The sequence below is a fragment of the Podarcis bocagei genome (genome assembly GCF_964188305.1).
Source record: "Podarcis bocagei genome assembly, chromosome: 13".
In the NCBI taxonomy this organism is placed as follows: Eukaryota; Metazoa; Chordata; class Lepidosauria; order Squamata; family Lacertidae; genus Podarcis; species Podarcis bocagei.
In genome coordinates this window covers 20,866,275-20,885,916 of record NC_138138.1, presented here as the reverse complement: position 1 = coordinate 20,885,916, position 19,642 = coordinate 20,866,275, and the positions used below count along the sequence as shown (strand labels likewise).

Below are 19,642 nucleotides of genomic sequence, written 5' to 3'. Positions count from 1 at the left end.
GAGAAGAGCCCACTTGACCAGGAAATGAAATGAGGAGTGTTGAACCAGAACTTTAAGAGGCTGAGATGCAGATTTGAAACCTGCCGCCTGTCAAAACTGAAGTAGGCTTTTGCATGCAGGTACAAGTACCCGCTGAGAATATGCTTTGAAATATTCGTTTAAAAGAAATATACCTTTAAAAGACAGCATAATAAGCAGAAATTCCAAAGGTGCTGGCTGTCTCCCACCATATAGCCATGATGGGGAAAAGCCAAACCAGTTGAACTTCTGTGTATCACAAACTTAACAGACACAGCTGCCCCTGCCGCTTCCTCTGTTTTTAACCCTGGGCAGCTTGTTCTCTGCTTTCAAAACGCCACAACAAAAAGGGAGCCTTCAAGCTACATTTTAGCGCCTTGAAAACAACAACGAGAACAACAGCAGCTAAGTGACAGGTAGCAATTTAACAGGAAAAGCCTCCATCTGTTGGACTTGTGTCTGGCAGAAGGCATTTAGAAACTCGGTAGCCCCTCCAGAGGAAAGAAGAAAAAGAAAAGATGTGAACTCTGCCAGGGGGGAAAAAATGTCACCATCGTCTAGGTTCTTTTATACTCTTTGGCATGATTAGCTGAAAGCGCTGCAATGAAAGGGAGCTTCTAACCCTGCCTGCTTGATTTGGTTCTTTAAATCCATTCCTACGCATTTCTGTTGGTGTTGCTTCACACACAGAGCATTCTATCAACTTCAGTTGGGAGCAAGAAATATCTTCAGAGGACCATTAAGAAGGTAGCCCCTTGATATAATGAACTCACCAAGGCAATACAGTTCTATATCTGCCCAACTCTACATAAATAAGCAGAAGAAGCAGTACCAGGGCTGCTAGGAAAACCTTTCAGCTGCCATCTTACACCCACAACCATTTCACGGCAAACAAAATGACTGCTCCGAGAACATTTTCCCACGATGCATCAGAGAGCTCTCTCTGAGGCAATACTTCCGTTCTTCTCTATATCTGTTTCCCCCCCCCCCTCCCCAGACAGACAAGCAAAACAAATTCTGGTCCCATCACAAAACTGGGGTGCACACCGTTCCCCTACCGGACTCTACCCTTGGTATTCCTCAGCACGGAGGCAGCAAAGCTTTGGGTCACACCCACCAGACTGGTGCCATCCACCTCGACGATAAGGTCGTTTACCTGGATCCTGAGGGAGAAAAAGGATGGAGAAAGTTAGAAGGGGACTGATCATTCAGTTGTAATATATATGTGCACAAAGTCAAAGGAAAGGCCTTCTGCATTCTTTAGCTATCGGAAAGCACATCTGTGCCAAACTTGCATATATAGCGGAACCTCGGTTCTCGAACGTAATCCGTTCTGGAAGACCGTTCTGAGTTCCGAAACGTTCGAAAACTGAGGCTCATAGTTGGCTGTCTGCAAATTCCATTGAGAAAATTGAAAAACATGCAGAGGAGGCCATTCGACTCATGAGGTGCATTCGAAAACAGGAGCATTTACTTCCAGGTTTTCGGCAAAACATTCATCAACGGAGTCGTTCAAAAACTGAGGTACCACTGTATTTTAAAAACCCAGCGAGCATTATGGAAGTTGGCCACGTTCTCATTTGTTGAGAAAATGTGGAGAAAATTTGTGGAGAATTTTTTAAAAAATCAATCTGCAATACTGTGGTTATTTTTTATCAATCAGTTATTTAACACTTTCCCATATACGAAGGGCTTCATGCTCTCTTACTTTGTTGCCAGTAAGTTAGAATGCAACATAGTGACTTGACTTGCCCAAGGTAATATTTGCTCTCCTCTGTTCAAAACCAACACTTTTTTTCACTATAGCACACACATACCCCCAATCCCCATACACAGCTCTCTCTCTATGTGACTTTAAGGCACTGAGAAGGACATTTCTATCGCTCTTTGCATTCATGCCACTACAGTTCACAATGTGAAGGCAGAATTGCCACCACCGGGCCACTCTTGTTAGAGGGGGCGGTCTGGATGAGCCTGCATAGGCCTCAACAAGTAGTTTCCATGGGAAAAGAGAAACACTACTTTTTTCCAAGATTAAACAGAGAAGAAGAAGGGGAAAAAAGCAGATGAGCAGGTAGAAAAGAAAAGCCAGGCAGGTCAGTTTTAAAAGAGAGCAGGTGGTGTCCACACATTGTTTGACCAGAGGTAAAAAAAGCAAAAACAACAACATCTTGAGCATGCGAAAGATCCTTTGCTAGATGCAACTTGGTGAGCGGTTTCTGTAATCTTACCAAGCGCTCACCCATGAATACCCCCTGTTTGTATTTCACTGGTGCCCCCTGGAACTGGGCAGGCAGCCATGTTTGTTGCTATGACAGCGAGCAGCAGCCCTGCTGGCATTTCGCACCAGAGTTGCTTCTCCTCTCCCCCACCGCCACCCCTTCATTTCTCTCTCCCCCATTTCAATTCTGTGAGAAAACACACAGGGAGCATGAAGGCGTTCAGTTCCAGCAAAGAGACAGTGGTTGCTTCTTGATTTAAATTGGTGGCCTGGGATGGGTAAGGGCTGGTTAAGGATCTATTATTGTAACATTCTGTGTCGTATATATTTACTTCAGCTTCTGCCCCTTCACAAAACGTCATGATGGGGAACGGCACATTAAAAACGCTAAAATACGCCTTAAAAACTTGGAGCGAGCAATCAGTGAAAAGCATGCCAGCCCTGAAGCATTTTGACCTTAGCCCCTAAAAGTCCATTCCAATTAGGTTAACAGCATATAGCAGGATTGGAGAACGTCCAGCCCAAATTTGGCCTGCGAAGCTGTTTTCCCCAAACCATGCCCGCCTGACCCATATACAGTGGTACCGCTGATTATGAACTAAATCCGTTTCCGGAGGTCCGTTCTTAACCTGAAACCGTTCTTAACCTGAGGTACCACTTTAGCTAATGGGGCCTCCCGCTGCCGCTGCACGATTTCTGTTCTCATCCTGAAGCAAAGTTCTTAACCCGAGTCACTATTTCTGGGTTAGCGGAGTCTGTAACCTGAAGCGTTTGTAACCCGAGGTACCACTGTAAACATAGCACTGCAGAGCTGGAACCACAACGGTCATCTAGTCCAACCCCTTTCAATGCGGGAATCTTTTGCTCGAACTCATTACCCTGAGATTTAGATGTGTCATACGTGATGTCAGGATTGACTGTGCAAGCAAGTTCTCCGTTGCAAACTTGATTGTGCAGCGAATCCCTGCAGGAAGCAGGTTTGAAATCGCTGCTGGTGGGGATGGTATTTCAATCCTGCCGGATCAGCTGCAAGTTCGAGTTCCCCACGCGAATTGCACCTGCCGGGCCAAGGACACAAGAAGAAGAGCCCCACTGGGCCAGACCAAAGTCCAGCATCTTGTTCTCAGAGTGGCCAACCAGATGTTTGTGGGGATGCCTGCAAGCCAGGACACGGGTGCAACAGCGCTCTCTCTGCAGGACAGAATTGAGAGAGAGCCGGAGGATTGATTCGCCAATGGAAAGGCCTGACCACCGCTTAAAAGAATCTGAGAGCAAACGATTGAAATGTTTTGTAGGAGGAGGGAATCATTTATTTATCATATACTGGAGCACCGCAGAAAGACATGCCAGAGTGCTCCATCTGCTTTCGTATTGTACTGGGACCTGACAGGGTCTGCTTTGTTTTGAATTCTGCTTATTCAGCCTTGCGTTTAAGCCAATAGCCGCAGGTGACAAGAAATCACATGCAGGCAAGTGAGGAGGCTGGTGGAAAATAGATGAAGTGCCCTGTCCATAGCTGTCAACTTACAGATTTGAAAATAAGGGACCAGCAGCCTTGAAAATAAGGGATCGGCAGCCAAAATAAGGGATTTTGCTTAGCTTATGCACGTCGGGGCTGCCGTCATCCTGGCACGAGGAGTTCCATTGGCCCTTCCCCGCCCGAGAGAGAGGGAGGGAGGAAGAGAGACTCTCACCCATGAGCCCGGCATGAGGCGGTTGTGGCGCCACAGTGGCCGCTGAAGCGCCGCCCTTCTGCGTCCCTCCCCATTCCCTCCTCTTCCTCCTCCCTCAGCCGCCTCCAGCTTCCCCTGGGAGCGCGGTGAAAGTCTCGCAAGAGAGGGGCTGCCCGCCCACCCGCCGCCACCTGTCTCCTCACGATGTGCCCCTGAGGGGGAAAAGGGAGAGACGGAGACGCGGCAGCTTGTGCGCGTTCTCTCTGGCGCGGCGGAGGACCCCGAGCCGCTGCTTCCCTCCCGAGCCAGGTGAGCATGAAACCCAGGAAATTTAAGGGACATCATCAATCCGGGACAGCAGCGGGACACGGGGCTGGGATGAGGGAGTTTCCCACCAAATAAGGGACAGTTGACAGCTATGGCCCTGTCCCTATCAGGCTGTCAGAGGAGAGAAGTCCTTCCTCTGGGCCTTGCACAGAAATGCAGTGTGCCACTGATAGAAGGCCCTGCTCATCTCTGCCTCTTTTGTACCTCTGATTGCCCTTTGCCCCTTCATCACAATTCCTCCTCCTCGTGATCCCTCAGGATATTTTTATTTTTAGCTTATCTATGAAAACAAGCCAAGTTGAGGGAGGGGAGGGGAGGGGAGAGTGAAAGGCATGAAGGAAGTTTCCAAAATGATTCTTGCACAGTTCTAAAACCAGGGTCACCCAATCCCATCCCTTGGCAGCGGGTCCCGAGTTCAGAAGTTCTTCACACAGCTAAGCCTGTGGACCTCTCTGCTACAAGGTGCGCAATGACTAATGACTAGACACATTCCAATGGCGGAATCAACAGATATGACAGGAAAACTGACCCCTTGCATTCAGTAATGGTGTTATGCCTCTGATTAAAAACTGATGGGTATAAACAGTGGAAATTGGATGACATTGCTTGATGGAGACTTGGAACATCTCACAGGCTGATCCAGAAAGGCAGCAATAATTTACAACGCTCCTTGTTTATTTCACCGCTGAGGTGATTTTAATCTGGTTTAATATTTTAACTTTTGTATTTTTTAAAAGTATGGCTGTGATTTTTTTCTTGATTTTATTGTTAACCCCTTTGAGCTTCTTTACAATCAAGCAGTACAGAAACTTTATGAAATGAATGAATAAAATGAAAATAAATAAATATCCATGTAACTACCTTTCTATAATATCAAATCCCACACTTTGTGATTACTCAAACACAAAACACATCACAAAGGCCATAACTCATTGTCTCATTGCTGTCAACCTGTGGGGTTCTTTATTCCTTGTGCAAGGCCACAGTCTTCAAGGTTTTCATTGCTCTCTTCATACTACAGATCTTCCAGCGGTGATTTCACCTCAAACTATTTTGGGCAGAGAGTGAATCCTGCAATGGCAGGTGTAATCCCAGCAATTAAAAATAGCACAGTTAAGGTGTGTACAGTTTGACTTCCTCTAATACAAAAATGTTTTCAGGGTTCAAAGCTAAACCGAAGCAGGTTACACTGCTCAGGAGATGCTACCGATTAATCAGAAACATGCCTTTTTAATTTTCACTGGGTAAAAAAAGTTATAAATCACAGGACATGATCCAACTGTTATTTCACTAAGTGTTCCCCTAGTTGTGACATACCGTATTGAGATCAAGAATCTCTGCTACATTGTGATCACGTATAACAAAGCCACCCAAATCCATTCTTCTTTCCAAAGCACTTTTGGAAGGGGGAAATTAAAAATGGAGGCAGGGGTGCAGTTTAAGAGAAAAGCAATTGGCAGGTGAAGGGTTATGGATGATTGCCCATTCCTCGCACCCTCCTTCCTCGGCTCTGATGCACATCACACCTTCCAGAAAACTGTCAACAATGGATAAGGAGCTGCTGCAACAGAGCATGCTTTCTGCCATCTTAAAAATTTGCTCAGGGGGAAAAGGTTGGCTCTTCATTGCAGAAGAGTACGAGAATTGTTGCTTCGCCATATCGTTGTTTTATGATATGTTCGGGTCTGTTATGAAACCGGGAAAGCAGTTGGTTAAATAACCCTGCCGTCCACAAAAACATTCCATCTCTTTATTTATTTCGTATGGAAACAAACATGCAGCCCTCAACACATTCATAAGGGAATCAAGTCAGTAACTCAGTAAACTGCCCTTCAACTCGGTGCTTAGGATCATGCTGAAAGACTCTGAGAGCCTGGCCGCAAACTAACACTCCCTGCATGAGAGCATCCCCGCCATGCGAAAGTTTTTTGCCTGCTGAGAATTCTGTTTGCTCTCCCATGAACAAGCCAAGAAAGTTGGAGGGAACAGAAAAACCACAGGCATATATATACACATGCACACAAGATGGTGAAGGAAGAGACTCATGTCCCATCAAAACACCGTACAGTGGTACCTTGGGTTAAGAACTTAATTTGTTCCAGAGGTCCATTCTTAACCTGAAACTGTTCTTAACCTGAAGCACCACTTTAGCTAATGGGGCCTCCCGCTGCCGCCACACAATTTCTGCTCTCATCCTGAAGCAAAGTTCTTAACCAGAGGTACTATTTCTGGGTTAGCGGAGTTTGTAACCTGAAGCGTATGTAACCTGAAGCGTCTGAAACCCAAGGTACCACTGTACATTTAAAGCATGTTGCTTTCCCCAAAGAATCCTAGGAATGGGAGGACTGGGAATTGTAGCTTGGCGAAGGGCCAAACTACAGTTCCCAGGATTCTTGGGGGACGACGACAATGTGCTTTAAAGGTGTTTCATATGTACAATGTGTGTGTGGCCTCTGGAGGCCTTTCCTCTCCGTTCTTTATCTCTCCTTTGCAGATTGTTGTCCCTGCTGCGTCCGTTCCCAGTTCCTAAGGAAAGTTAGGAATTTTCTGAGCAGAGGGATAAAGAACGGATGCAGAAAGACAGAAAGAAGCTCCTTCTTCACTCTGTGTATGTGTGACGTTTATCCTCTCCAGCTTTCTCTGCCTGATGAAGAGGAAGGGGGAAAGTACTTCATAATTTTCAGCAGAATTGTCCGCTCTCGTACGGTGAGCGTAACATGTTTGAACATCGAGTATAATCTGAATGCTCCTTCTCCTCCCATGTTTCACTTCCAAAAACAGATAAGCACTCATCATCCACCTGCGTTCTCCATTTCTTTCCCAATGTCTTTGTTTTCTGTTTTTAGTTGTTCTTATCTGTCAGCTGCCTTGAGTCCCAAAAAGGCGGGGTATGTATGCTTGCTTGCAAGTATCCCTTCACCCAGAGCTGGTTTTCCCAAACTTGGGTCTCCAGCTGTTTTGGGACTACAATCAGTGCTGGTTTTACATATAAGTGAAACAAGCTATAGCTTAGGGCCCCACTTTCTTGGGTGCCCCCAAAAAATCGAAAGGAAGAATAAAATGTATTTCACTATTAATATATTTCTTAATTGTATTTCAGTTCAACAATTACTTTGATAAAATACATATTCTGTTATGTGCAAATGGCTTTAGATACCTATTAGGTCCATAAATTATCATATAGCATACCGTATTTTTCGCTCCATAAGACACACTTTTTTCCTCCTAAAAAGTAAGGGGAAATGTGTGTGCGTCTTATGGAGCGAATGCGTGGTCCCTGGAGCTGAATTGCCCAGGGGCTAAAAGCAGATTGTGCTTTTTTTTTTTTTTTTGAAAGAAGGAAGGGGGTGTTGAAACAAAGCCGCTGAGCAGCTGATTGGCAAGCGATTGGGAGGGAGATAAGGGATGCTAGCGAAAAAGGAGGCTGCCTGGGAGTGAGTGGGGAGGTAAAAGCCCATGGATCCTCAGGATTTTTGCATTGGGTCACCCCAAATTCACCATCAGATCACATAGCATGTCCATGGCTACAGCCTGCACCCATCCACTGTTTTGTGGGGCCGCAATGGCACAAAAACGTGGTTACAAAGCACGGATCCACATGGATCCTCGGGATTTTTGCATTGGGCTACCCCAAACTCACTGTCAAATCACATATCATGTCTGTGGCCACAGCATGACCCACAAAAATCATACATCCACTGTTTCGTTCAGAATATTATTTTTCTTGTTTTCCTCCTCTAAAAACTAGGTGCGTCTTATGGTCGGGTGCGTCTTATGGAGCGAAAAATACGGTGTATTCAACACAAAAAAACAGTGACAATCTGTTGTTGACAAAGGACAGCTGGACATATAAAAGGCACCATTACCTTCAGTAGCTTAGGGCCTCATCAAACCTAAATCCGGCCCTGACTACAATTCCCATCCCACTGGTCCTGCTAGCTAGGGATGATGGGAGTTGTAGTCCAGCAACAGCTGGAGACCCAAGTTTGGGAAGCGCTGACTCAGAGGCATGGAATGCTTGATAAGAGCAGGAGAAACATGTCACATCACAGCTAGCAGGGTTTTTCTTTCCCCTGCTCCCAGTACCCCCTTCTGTGAGTCAAAGTTAGGGCGTTTGCAGTGGGTTCAATGCCAACCAGAGACTGACCTGCCATCTCGGTGAGCTGCTCCTCCTTCTGTCACCGTCTTGACAAAGATACCAAGTTTTTCTAGGCCCATATCAGCACCGGCTCCCATCCCGATGATGCTGATTCCGAGCCCCTCGGAATCTGAACGAGGGAAAGCAAAGGGTGATTTTCTTAAGAACACCAGGTTCCAGAGGAGTTACCAGAATTAGCTCACAGGGCAAGTTACAGCCCTGGACAGCATATTGCAACAAATACAACAGACAAGCACAAGGATAAGTCAATAAAAACTCCTTTGAACTACTAAGTCAGACAATCACAGTGCTTTTCACACTGTAAACTAATAGCAGGGGAAACGGGTGGAAATTTCTCTGCTCGCACTGCGGTGCACCCTGAACATGGACCAGACCACAGGCAAGAAGATCCAAGCATCGCCCATGAAATTAGAAGAAAAGAAGAAGATGAAGAAGAAGAAGAGGAGGAGGAGGAGTTTGGATTTGATATCCCGCTTCATCACTACCCGAAGGAGTCTCAAAGCGGCTAACATTCTCCTTTCCCTTCCTCCCCCACAACAAACACTCTGTGAGGTGAGTGGGGCTGAGAGACTTCGGAGAAGTGAGACTAGCCCAAGGTCACCCAGCAGCTACATGTGGAGGAGCGGGGAAGCGAACCTGGTTCACCAGATTACGAGTCCACCGCTCTTAACCACTGCACCACACCAAGAAAACCAGGACATGCAAGTTAGGGACGGTTGATGTATCAGTGCTTCAGGTCCTAAGGATTAACGTTCTTTGTGGTAGGATGGAGGCAGTGGCGTAGTGTGGGGGGTGCCAGGGGGGCAAGCCGCACCGGGCGCAACATCTGGGGGGGGCGCGCTCGCTGCCTCCGGAGTCGCCGAAGAGCCTCGGGCGCAGGCTGTAGCAGAGCCGCATGTCTCGCGGAACCGACGAGCTGTGCGCGCGTCCCGGCTGAAGGCGCCCGGCAGGCAGCGGCTCTCAGCGCTCGCCGCGGAGGACGCGCCAGGCAGCCCCTTCTCACAGCCCCGCCTCCGCCGCTGCTGCTGCAGCTGCTGGGCCGTTGCATTTTCCTCGCCTCTGTGCCCCCCTCCTCCTCCGGGCAAGCGGCGTCGTTTGGGCGGCAGCGCCAGCGGCAACTCGCAGGTTAGGGGTTAGGGGGGGTGCAAATTACGTGCCTTGCCCCGGGTTAGGGGGCGCAAATTACTTGCGTTGCCCCGGGTGCTGACAACTCACGCTACGCCGCTGGATGGAGGAAACATTGCATTAAAGGCCTTTTCCTTATTTGTTGTTGATTTCCCGAGTTGCTTACTTCCCTTGCTTCAACCACATCCCAGTTTCTATGAAAAATTAGCTGTTAAGGTAAGAAATAAAACCCCAAAAGGATAGGGCAAGGTGGGTATAACAGGTAGCCGGGCTCTAAATACGATCTTCCTGAGTGGGGGGGGTGGGACTTAAGGGAGCATCCCAGGGGTATGAGGACACCTTCTTGAATAACTACCCAAATAACTAATGCAGTTTGTCTTTACTCATGGGGATACAGCTGCTATTTGCTTGAGGCCTAATAGATATTCAATTCCTACAATTTCCAGAGGAGTATACTCATGTGAGCCTGCTGCAGCGAAAACAGCAAAGAGGCACCTCAAAGATTAACCAATTTTATCATGGTGTAACACAGAGGTTAGCAACCTAAGGCCCATGGGCCAGTTCGGGCCCATGAGCTTCCTGGAACTGGCCCACGGCCGTTCCGTGGATCGGCGTGGGAATTCCGTGCTTTTCCCCCCATGGCGCCATTTTTTTTCTTGCCGCGGGGACTGACTTCCAGGTCGGAAGAGCACTGGAAATATTGTGTGTGCATGGGCGCTCCTTAACCAGAGGAGTGCCCGTACACATGCGTGTACGCTATTTCCGGTGCACTTCCGACCTGGAAGAGCGCCAGAAATAGCTTGAGCGCATGTTCCGGCCCACTGAGAGGTCTGCCGGGGAGTGGACCGGACTGGCCTCAAAAAACGAACCCTGGCGTAAGGTTTCGTAGGGCTGGGTGATATATCGATATATCACTTGGAACCGGTTTGAAGTCCGTCTCGTGATATCAGTTTCATCATTTTAGACCTGGTAATATATTGCGAGTCATGATATGTGTGTGTGCCATGCTAAAATCATGATGCAGAAAAAACCGTGAAGCCAGCGGAAGCCTCTACACAGCTCCATCCTTCTCTCAGGCATTGTGATATACAGGTATGTTGCGATGTTTAGCTGGTGATATGTCACAAAGTTGAAAACCAGATCTCGCCCAGCCCTAGACTTCAGCTCACTTTGTCAGATGCATGGAATGTGATCCTCATTTGTCAGGTTTTATGTACAAACACAAGCACATACATACATGCACCCACCCACCCATACAAGTGGTAAAGCTTTGCTGCTAACACAGCTGTGATCATTCCTGCAGAGGAACAGTTTGGCCAATATGGTCAAGGTGTTAGTTACCTCAAGAACAGATAATTTCACAACTCCATTACAGTGGTACCTTGGTTCTCAAACACCTTGGTTCTCAAACAACTTGGAACCCAAACACTGCAAACCCGGAAGTAAGTGTTCCGGTTTGTGAACTTTTTTCGGAAGCTGAATGTGCTCCATTTTGAGTCTTACGCTTCCGTTTTGAGTCCCACATTTCCATTTTGAGTGTTATGCTGAGATCTGTCTGTTTTCGCTATTTATTTTGAGTTTTTGTTGCTCTCTCTCTTTGTTTTGTGTGGAACCCAGTTCAGCTACTGATTGATTGACTGTGTGACTGTGTTACATTGCTTATTGCTTTCATTTTATGGATCCATGGTCTCGATAGAAAGTAAAATTCATGTTATATTGCTGTTCTAGGGGTTGTTTTTAAAAGTCTGGAACGGATTAATCCGTTCTGCATTGCTTTCTATGAGAAAGCGCGCCTTGGCTTTGGAACACTTTGGTTTTGGAACAGACTTCCAGAAAGGATTAAGTTTGAGAACCAAGGTACCACTGTAGTCCACAAGCTGCCACTAGGCTGCCCATTATGCCACCAGGCTCAGTTCAAGGTTTTTCTTTTAGCATTCAAAGCCCTATACCACTTGGAGCCAATTGTGTTCCTCCGATGGGACACGGTTTAGAGTCCCATACGCTTAGAGATACTTGACATCAACTAGATACTAGGATTTTAGTTTTGCGGCTCCAGCTCTATGGAATTAGCTCTTGATCTCCTTTCATTTTTACACTTAGGCAGCTATCAAAGAATTTCTCTCTCTTTTTAAACAATGGCTTTCCCTGAAGAGTGACTCAGCCATTTTACATTGTATACCACACGACACCTGGATTTTTAAGATCTGCTTTTCAGATGGTTATGCACATTTTTGCTACCTATTTTGTTGCTTTTTAAATATTTCCGTCGCACGCACTGCTTCGAAATCACTTTTTGGGGGGAGACAGTTTGTAAATCCTTAAACAAACAAACAAATAAATAAAGCAGGGGAGGGAATGTAAAGGCTGGTGTTAATGACAACGGAATGCAAAATACCGTCTGGGACAATTTAATTAGAATGTAAATGTATGCAAAATTACCCTTCTCAGCAGCAGTAGCTGGTGATAACACAGTAATCTCAGCATCCCTGAGTAAATCAGAGCTTAAATGTATGTGGAATGAACACGGCCGTGACACTTCACAGTGGCAGCGGAGGGTGACAACAAAATCATCTGAACATTAGCACTTGCAGTGGGGCTAGGAAACCACTCTTGCTATCCAGGCCCAAATGGAAAGAAATGAACTATTGGATGTGTTGCAATTCAGTGGCCAGGCCATCCCTCAGCTGAAAAGCTCTGACAAAGACCTTCCTGGTTGATGTGTGTGAATGTAAAGAAACACCTTACTTTCCAACACATTCCCCAGCTGGCTGAATCAAAAAATAGGCTCCCACCTTCTCCACTCCAGAAAAACCATTTTTACCTCACATCTGTACCAGATTTCTCCATTACCTTTATCTAGTTCCACGGGAAAGAGGTCTAGCCTCTCCACCCGCTTCTCGAGTTCATACTCTGCCGAGGCAGCCATGGGATCGACATCTTCGTTCCGCCGGTCATATTCCTCGTTGGAATAGGTGCTAAAAACCTGGACAGAGAGAAAAAAGATATGAACACAATGACACAATGGAACACCGTAATGGAAGCCAGAGCACACGGAAATGCTGTTTACCTTCCCGCCACAGTGGTACCTATTTATCTACTTGCACTGGCGTGCTTTCAAACTGCTAGGTTGGCAGGAGCTGGGACAGAGCAACAGAAGCTCACTCTGTCACCGGGGTTTGAACCGCTGACCTTCCGATCAGCAAGCTCAAGAGGTTCAGTGGTTTAGACCACAGCGCCAGCCGTGTCCCTGGACTAGATGGGGCACTGGCCTGATCCAGCAACACTCTTCTTATATTCAATTCTCTCTTCTTATGTACACACACACACACATGCATTGTGCGTTAAGAAAAGCACTTCCCTTTGTCAAGTTCTGTGCTGCGACAGGGAAGTCTCTTCCTCCATGTACAGCATGGAAAACATAACTTAGGAATTCAGGAAGAGATCACAGGAAGGAAAATTCGAGACACTGAACAATGGAGAAGGGAGGTGATTTTGGTGTACTTTGGATGGGATTTGTAGGGAGACCTTAGTGACAGCTAAAGCAAGGAGCGTTCAAAATCCTACGCCAAGTCTTTCCCAGAGTAGATGGGTCACTCGGATATCATTCTCAGTGAGCAAGGCCTCATTGTTGTGGCCTTTCAGTGGCCCTCGACAAATGAACAGGGCTTGATTCCTTGTTCTGCTATCTCATATGGCCAAACTGGCTCTTACTTCTTACCTCCTAAGTCAGAACCCACATTTATATGTCCTCTCATATTCACACGAAACAGTCCTTATCCTTGGGATGAATTTGTAATGAATCTGTTCAGTATTTAACCTTTCAAACTCCCCACTCCCATTGTTCTAGAATTGATATTTGCTTTTATTGCAAGGTGACTTCTGGGTCTGCCATACCAAAAGTGCTGGTATATGCTTAAATAAAATTTGTAACTTGTCCGTAATTTGAGCAATACAGGATAAGTGGTGTTAATTCGGTTTGAGGTGGTACATTGATTCGGTAAAGTGACTAGTTGTGTGAACGAACGGCGAATTCAATTTGCAATGCTTTGACTGCTGCAATGCACTCTACGTGGGGCTACCTTTGAAAGTGACTCAGAAACTACAACTAATCCAGAATGCAGCTGCCAGACTGGTGACTGAGTGCGGCCGCTGGGACCATATAACACCGGTCCTGAAAGACCTATGTCGGTTCCCAGTATGTTTCCAAGCACAATTCAAAGTGTTAGAATTTGAGCTGAGGTAGACAAATGGTGAACTCCTCTCTTTGCTGCTACATTTGTTTTTAGGTGGACACACAACCTTACTAAAACTTTGGACATCTGAATTGTTTTATATGGCGCAGCAATCGCTTCTCTAACCAAGGACCAAAATTAAAGGCGTAAATATGACCCAAGAATTTTCTTCTCCAGATGACAGGAGTATCATTCTAGTTGCCTTCTCTTTGTTTTATTGGCTAGATCCACTTCCCTAAATTACTTCATTCATTAGTTTAAAACATTGAAAGGCTGGGGCAGGCTAGTTTCTTGCCGAATGAGTGAGCAGAATTAGCATTTACAGTGGTACCTCGGGATGCAAACAGGATCCATTCCGGAGCCCCGTTCACATCCCGAACGGAACGCAAGACATGACGGCGCGTCTGCGCGTGCATGGGTCACGTTTCACTACCGAAGCGCATGCGCGTGACTTCATTTTGAGCGTCCGCGCATGCGCAAGCCGCAAAACCCGGAAGTAACGCACTCCGTTACTTCCGGGTTGCCGTGGAGCGCAACTCGAACGCACTCAACCCGAAGCGCATTCAACTCGAGGTATGACTGTACACAATTTTGCCTCATTTCTCTCGTTGTAGAAGGCCCCCCGCAGGCACCCATGGTTTCACTCATGAGTTTGTTTGTTTGTTTGTTGCAGGGCTCCTTTGCCCTCTGAACAGGCAAAACCTTAGTTACCAGAAAGCGCAATGTAATCATGAATAAGTGATATCTCTTCTCTTGTTTTGCCCCCTCACATCCATCTGTAATTACAACACGAAATTAACTGATGGCATCACTTCCCCAGCAGCTCTGAGCTCGCCTTGATGTGAGTTGCCAACATTGCAAACAGTTGACATCTGAGCACAGATGCAGGGAGGTCACCCTCTGGATGATTACAACTGAGACTAGTTTCCATGGCCCAGGTTTGCTGTTTCACTGCACAATTTAGAAACACAGAGTGAATGATCACCCCACCTGGTACAGTATTTAGACCATTCTGTGTAAGCCACAGGTTGCCAAACAGTGCCTGCGGGCACCAATGTGCCTTTCAGTACCTCTACTGCAGCTCCGAAAATATCCTCTCAGAAATCCCCTGTTATGTATTCAGTGGGGTCTGTGTTTGCCTGAGCTTGAGTCTGGACTAAGGATTCTGAGCCCCTGTGTTCTGATTCGATACATGATATCCAATCACAGAACCTTTCAGGATTTGGGCCTCTGCCATTGGCCCTTAAACTCTGAGTCATGATTCGCAGCTTGGAAGTTTAGACAGCCAATCACGTTGGGAGTGGCCCAGAAATGTATATAAGTTGTTGCCTTGCCCCTGTTGTTCAGTTCTGTTAGTTCGATAGAAGTTCTTGATGTTATCACTGTGTCTTGACTCGAGGGAACCCACCTACACTTCACACTTCACCCACCATGCATGAGACTGCTTGGTCTTTCTGGTCGGCATCTCCTATATTTAACATGCCTTGCTCAACATGTCCACTTGACCTTCTGTTCTGAACAGAGAGACGCAAAGAGCATGTGGGTGCCTGTTTTGTATTGAGAGCTGCAACAGTACCGTCCAATGCCCTTTTAAAGTGTGTGTGGGAGGGAGCGTTATTGGGTTGTTTCTATTTTGGTTATGTATTTTGTGTTTTTAGATTGCAACTGTATCCTGTGAACCGCCCTGAGACCTGCGGATATAGGGCAGTATACAGACTTAATAAATAACAACAACAACATTTTGTCTTCCTGTCTCTTTTTCTGCTCTTTTAAATGTGGCAGCCATTTTACGTTATGCCGCACCCCTACTTCAGCCATTTTGTGAATGGTGCCCACGGAACTGCCTCAAAATTTCAAATGTACAGTGGTACCTCGGGTTACATATGCTTCAGGTTACAGACTCCGCTAACCCAGAAATAGGACCTCGGGTTAAGAACTTTGCTTCAGGATGAGAACAGAAATCGTGCAGCGGCAGGCGCGGTGGCAGCAGGAGGCCCCATTAGCTAAAGTGGTGCTTCAGGTTAAGAATAGTTTCAGGTTAAGAACAGACCTCTGGAACGAATTAAGTACTTAACCCGAGGTACCACTGTACCCAACTGGCCGAACAAACAAGCAAACCTTCTGACGTCTCCAGGCATTGCAAGAAGGAGTTAAATGAGCATGTGGAGGGATGGGAGTGGGAACCAGGAACCAGTTACTTGAATAGTCCTCATTCCCCTTTCTTCCTTAAATGCTCTCTCTTGGGGCCATTCCAAGGCATTTCGTCGTCTAAGGCAAAGCAAAAGACCAAGGTCTCCCTGATCCATATACAGAACCTGAGTTGATTCATAGGGCAACCTTAATTGACTTGAACATTACTTTGACATAGGTGACAAGACAGCACCCTCCACTAGTTTAGGAGATGAAGGGCAAGCCGACTGGCACAACATACACAAAGCAAATGAAATACCGTAAAAATCAGTGAAACAAGGTTTGTAGCCGGCATCCCGTTAAGGCTTTGTTCATTTCTAGGTTTTTCTAATTTTTTCCTTAAACTTTGTGATTTTTGTTATTTAGTTTAATTCTATAAGATAATTTTTAGTCGATTACTTCTTGTTTCAGGGATTTTCATGGTATTTCATTTGTTTTGTGTAGTTTTCAATTCCGTGACTGTCTTTTTTCTACTGACTGGTGCAACATAGCTCTTTCCTCCAACGCCTTATTGCCACTCCCCAACCCCCAAGAATGCACCACCTGAGGCAGCAGCTTCACTCTGCCTAATGGCAGGGCCGGCCCAAAACCTCTCCTACATTTGTTCACCCTTTCCTGCCTTCCTTTCATAGATCAAAGGACGAATTCTTTCCCTTTAGCTTTCTCGCTCTTTCCCCTTGACTTCGGAAAGCTCACGTCTCCGCCCCGCCAAACACACGCTTTGAGCCCTCCGCAGATCCCAATTTAGCTGCCATCCCTGTACGTACGCTTCCCCACTTAGGAGATTCATCCCCGCCCCTCTGCAACTTCCATCCTCTTCCGCCTCCAATCCTCTCAGGCTCGCTCTATCCTGTAATCAAAGCCGCAAAGGCTGTCACAGCCAGAGACAGAAAGCACGAACACACCCCACTCCCAAAACCCACGGTGGCATCAATTAAGCTGCCAGGGTAGCCGTTCGGCCTGCCCCTGCCTTTTTGCCTTTGCGCCCACCACCTGCGATGCCTAGTCAAGGACAGGGAGTGGGGTGTCCCTACCACGCTCAGTCCCTCTATGGATGAAAAGAAACACGGAAAATAAAATAGGAGGAAAACACACGCTTTCTGAGCTCATGTGTGGGAAGAGAATGGAAGTTTGGAATAAATATGGGTCCTGATTAGTCCCGTCCCCCTCTTCCTCTCAGGGTTTAGTAAAACCCTCAGCAGATCCGTTGGGCTCAGAAAATTATTACTCAAAATAGACCTGTCAGAAGATTAAAACGCAGCCTGGGAGAGGGAGCGCAAGTGGTTTAGGCGCATTCATGGAATCCCCCCCCCCTAGATTTCCTGTTTTTGAACTGTACCCATTGTATGGAAATTGACAACAGGAGAGCGAAAATGGATTCTACACACCCTAATAGTGGCCAAGGGACCAACACTGATGAATTGGAAGAATAAAGATACGGTTCCCCTTAATCGATGGTTTGACAATACGACAACTTTGGCAGCATGTGAACGGACAGCTTGGATAAATACAATGATATCTGGAATGAAGCTACACAGAATATATTAGTTTATTGACAATTACATGTGTATTTGGCTAATAAGAATATGCACATCTGTATATTCTTGCACAACAGTATTTTTCTTCCCCCCCACTCTCACTCTTTACTTTCTTTTTTTCTCACTCTACCTTTTCATAAATGAAATTCTTCTAATGAAATATTAATAATAAGAAGAAAAATCCTATTTTTCCTTAGGAAACTATGGATTTTCCCTTTTCATCCTTCTAGACTGTCATTCTCCTCTCCACTCCCATGTCAAGGGCACTCTTGCCTATACATATGTGGTCTGGAAGGAAATCCCTCTCTCGTCAGAATGGGTAATAGTCACCTTTATTTCATCATTTCATTCTCTAATAATACATAGCTGGGCTCACTTATGCGAGCCATCTCTTTACACAGTCTGAGGGGATTCCTGATGCAACACCACCTTCTCTGCTCAAGTGATTAAAAATTTGGCACCCACCAATACATCGTGCTGCGCCCACAACAGGTTTCAGTAAATATCTCCTCAAAAATCCGCAATGCATGAGAAATTGTTGGCTCTTGCTGTTCAGTTCGTGTTAGCACTGACTTGGCCTCTCCTACATTCAACACATCCTCTTAAACATGCCCAACCTTTCACCAGATGCCAGGATTTGCTGCCCACCCTCTCATCTGTTCCAAACACAACATGTATGGCTAATGTATGAGGAGGGGCACATGCAGTGCCGGATTTACATATAAGCTAAACAAGCTATAGCTTAGGGCCCCACTCTCTTGGGAGCCCCCAAAAAATTTAAAGGGAAACAAAATTGGATGCACATTTCCAAAATGCAAGATAAAAAAACAAATCAAATCAAACCTACACACAGCAACAGTGTTTTGTAGGCTCCTATGATGTAAGTAATGGGCCCCACCTGCTAGCTTGCTCCCTAAAATATCACTGGGTTGCTCATTTCTATATACTGCACAGTGGTACCTTGGTTCTCAAACTTAATCCATTCCAGAAGTCTGTTCCAAAACCAATTTCACTATTAATATACTGTACTTCTTCTTAATTGTATTTCAGTTCAACAATTACTTTGAAAAAATACATGTTTTGTTATGTGCAAATGGCTTTAGATACCTATTAGGTCCATACATTGCCATATAGCATATATTCAACACACAAAAAACAGCGACAATTTGTTGTTGACAAAGGACAGCTGGACATATAAAGGCCCCACTACCTTCAGTAGCTTAGGGCCTCATCAAACCTAAATCTGGCCCTGTGTGCATGCAGGTCTCTTTTCTGCTCTTTCAGAGGTGGCATCTTGCGTTATTCCATGCCCTCATGGCAGCCATTTTCTGTTATGCCAACTTTTGTGAAGAAACCAGAAGCTTTTCTATTAGGAACCAACATCCCAAAGGATCAGAAAAGACTTTTTATGTGTGGAACAACAGCCGTCCGGATGCTACTAGCTATTGGTAAAAAGATTAACAAGAATATGTAAATATGGATTGACAATGGTTGAAAATATATAGTTATAATAGGTTAAGATATTGAGTAAAGATAAATGGGAACCAACATCCCAAAGGATCAGAAAAGACTTTTTATGTGTGGAACAACAGCCGTCCGGATGCTACTAGCGCGAGTTGGAAAGAAGGCAAGGTACCTACCAGAGAGGAATGGCAAACCAAGCTGATGGACTACGCTGAGATAGCAAAGCTGACTGGAAAACTCAGAAACCAAGAGGAGAAAAACTTTATAAAAGAATGGGGGGGAATTACAAGTTACCTAGGAGACCACTGTAAGCAGATGGAAACAAGAGCAGGATTTTGACTCACTTGTAGTGGAAAAAATACTATGAATAATATGGTTTGATGTAAGAATTGGAGTATGGATGAATATGTAGTTGCAGGTGCTTAAAATAAGACTCCAAGGAAGGGATGGGGGGAAGGCTTGAGATTCAGAGAATCTCTTTATACAGATATGTTTTTACTAGTTTGTGTTTATTTGTACTTTGTATTTGTAAAACCAATAAAAAGGAATTTTATATATATTTCCCACAATAGCCTCGTGCATTGTGCAGGGCATCGTGGGAAATCCCCATGGCTCATGGCTATGTTTAGGGCTGACCTGCGCATTCTCCACTCTCACTTGAAGTTCACGTTTGTCTTGAAAATAAGCGGTATTGG

The 19,642-nt window shown here is 45.7% G+C and overlaps 1 protein-coding gene across 1 annotated transcript in view; it reads right to left on the bottom strand.

Annotated features, from left to right (window-relative positions):
- The window catches only part of PPP1R9B (protein phosphatase 1 regulatory subunit 9B), a 76,925-nt gene that overhangs the window by 27,009 nt on the left and 30,274 nt on the right, over positions 1–19,642 (bottom strand). The window contains exons 3-5 of the mRNA XM_081166253.1: positions 12,374–12,506; positions 8,387–8,507; positions 1,077–1,181 (exon numbers count right to left, since the gene is read on the bottom strand). Of these exons, the coding sequence (XP_081022379.1) occupies positions 1,077–1,181; positions 8,387–8,507; positions 12,374–12,506 (359 nt within the window). The remainder of the gene's footprint in view (positions 1–1,076; positions 1,182–8,386; positions 8,508–12,373; positions 12,507–19,642) is intronic.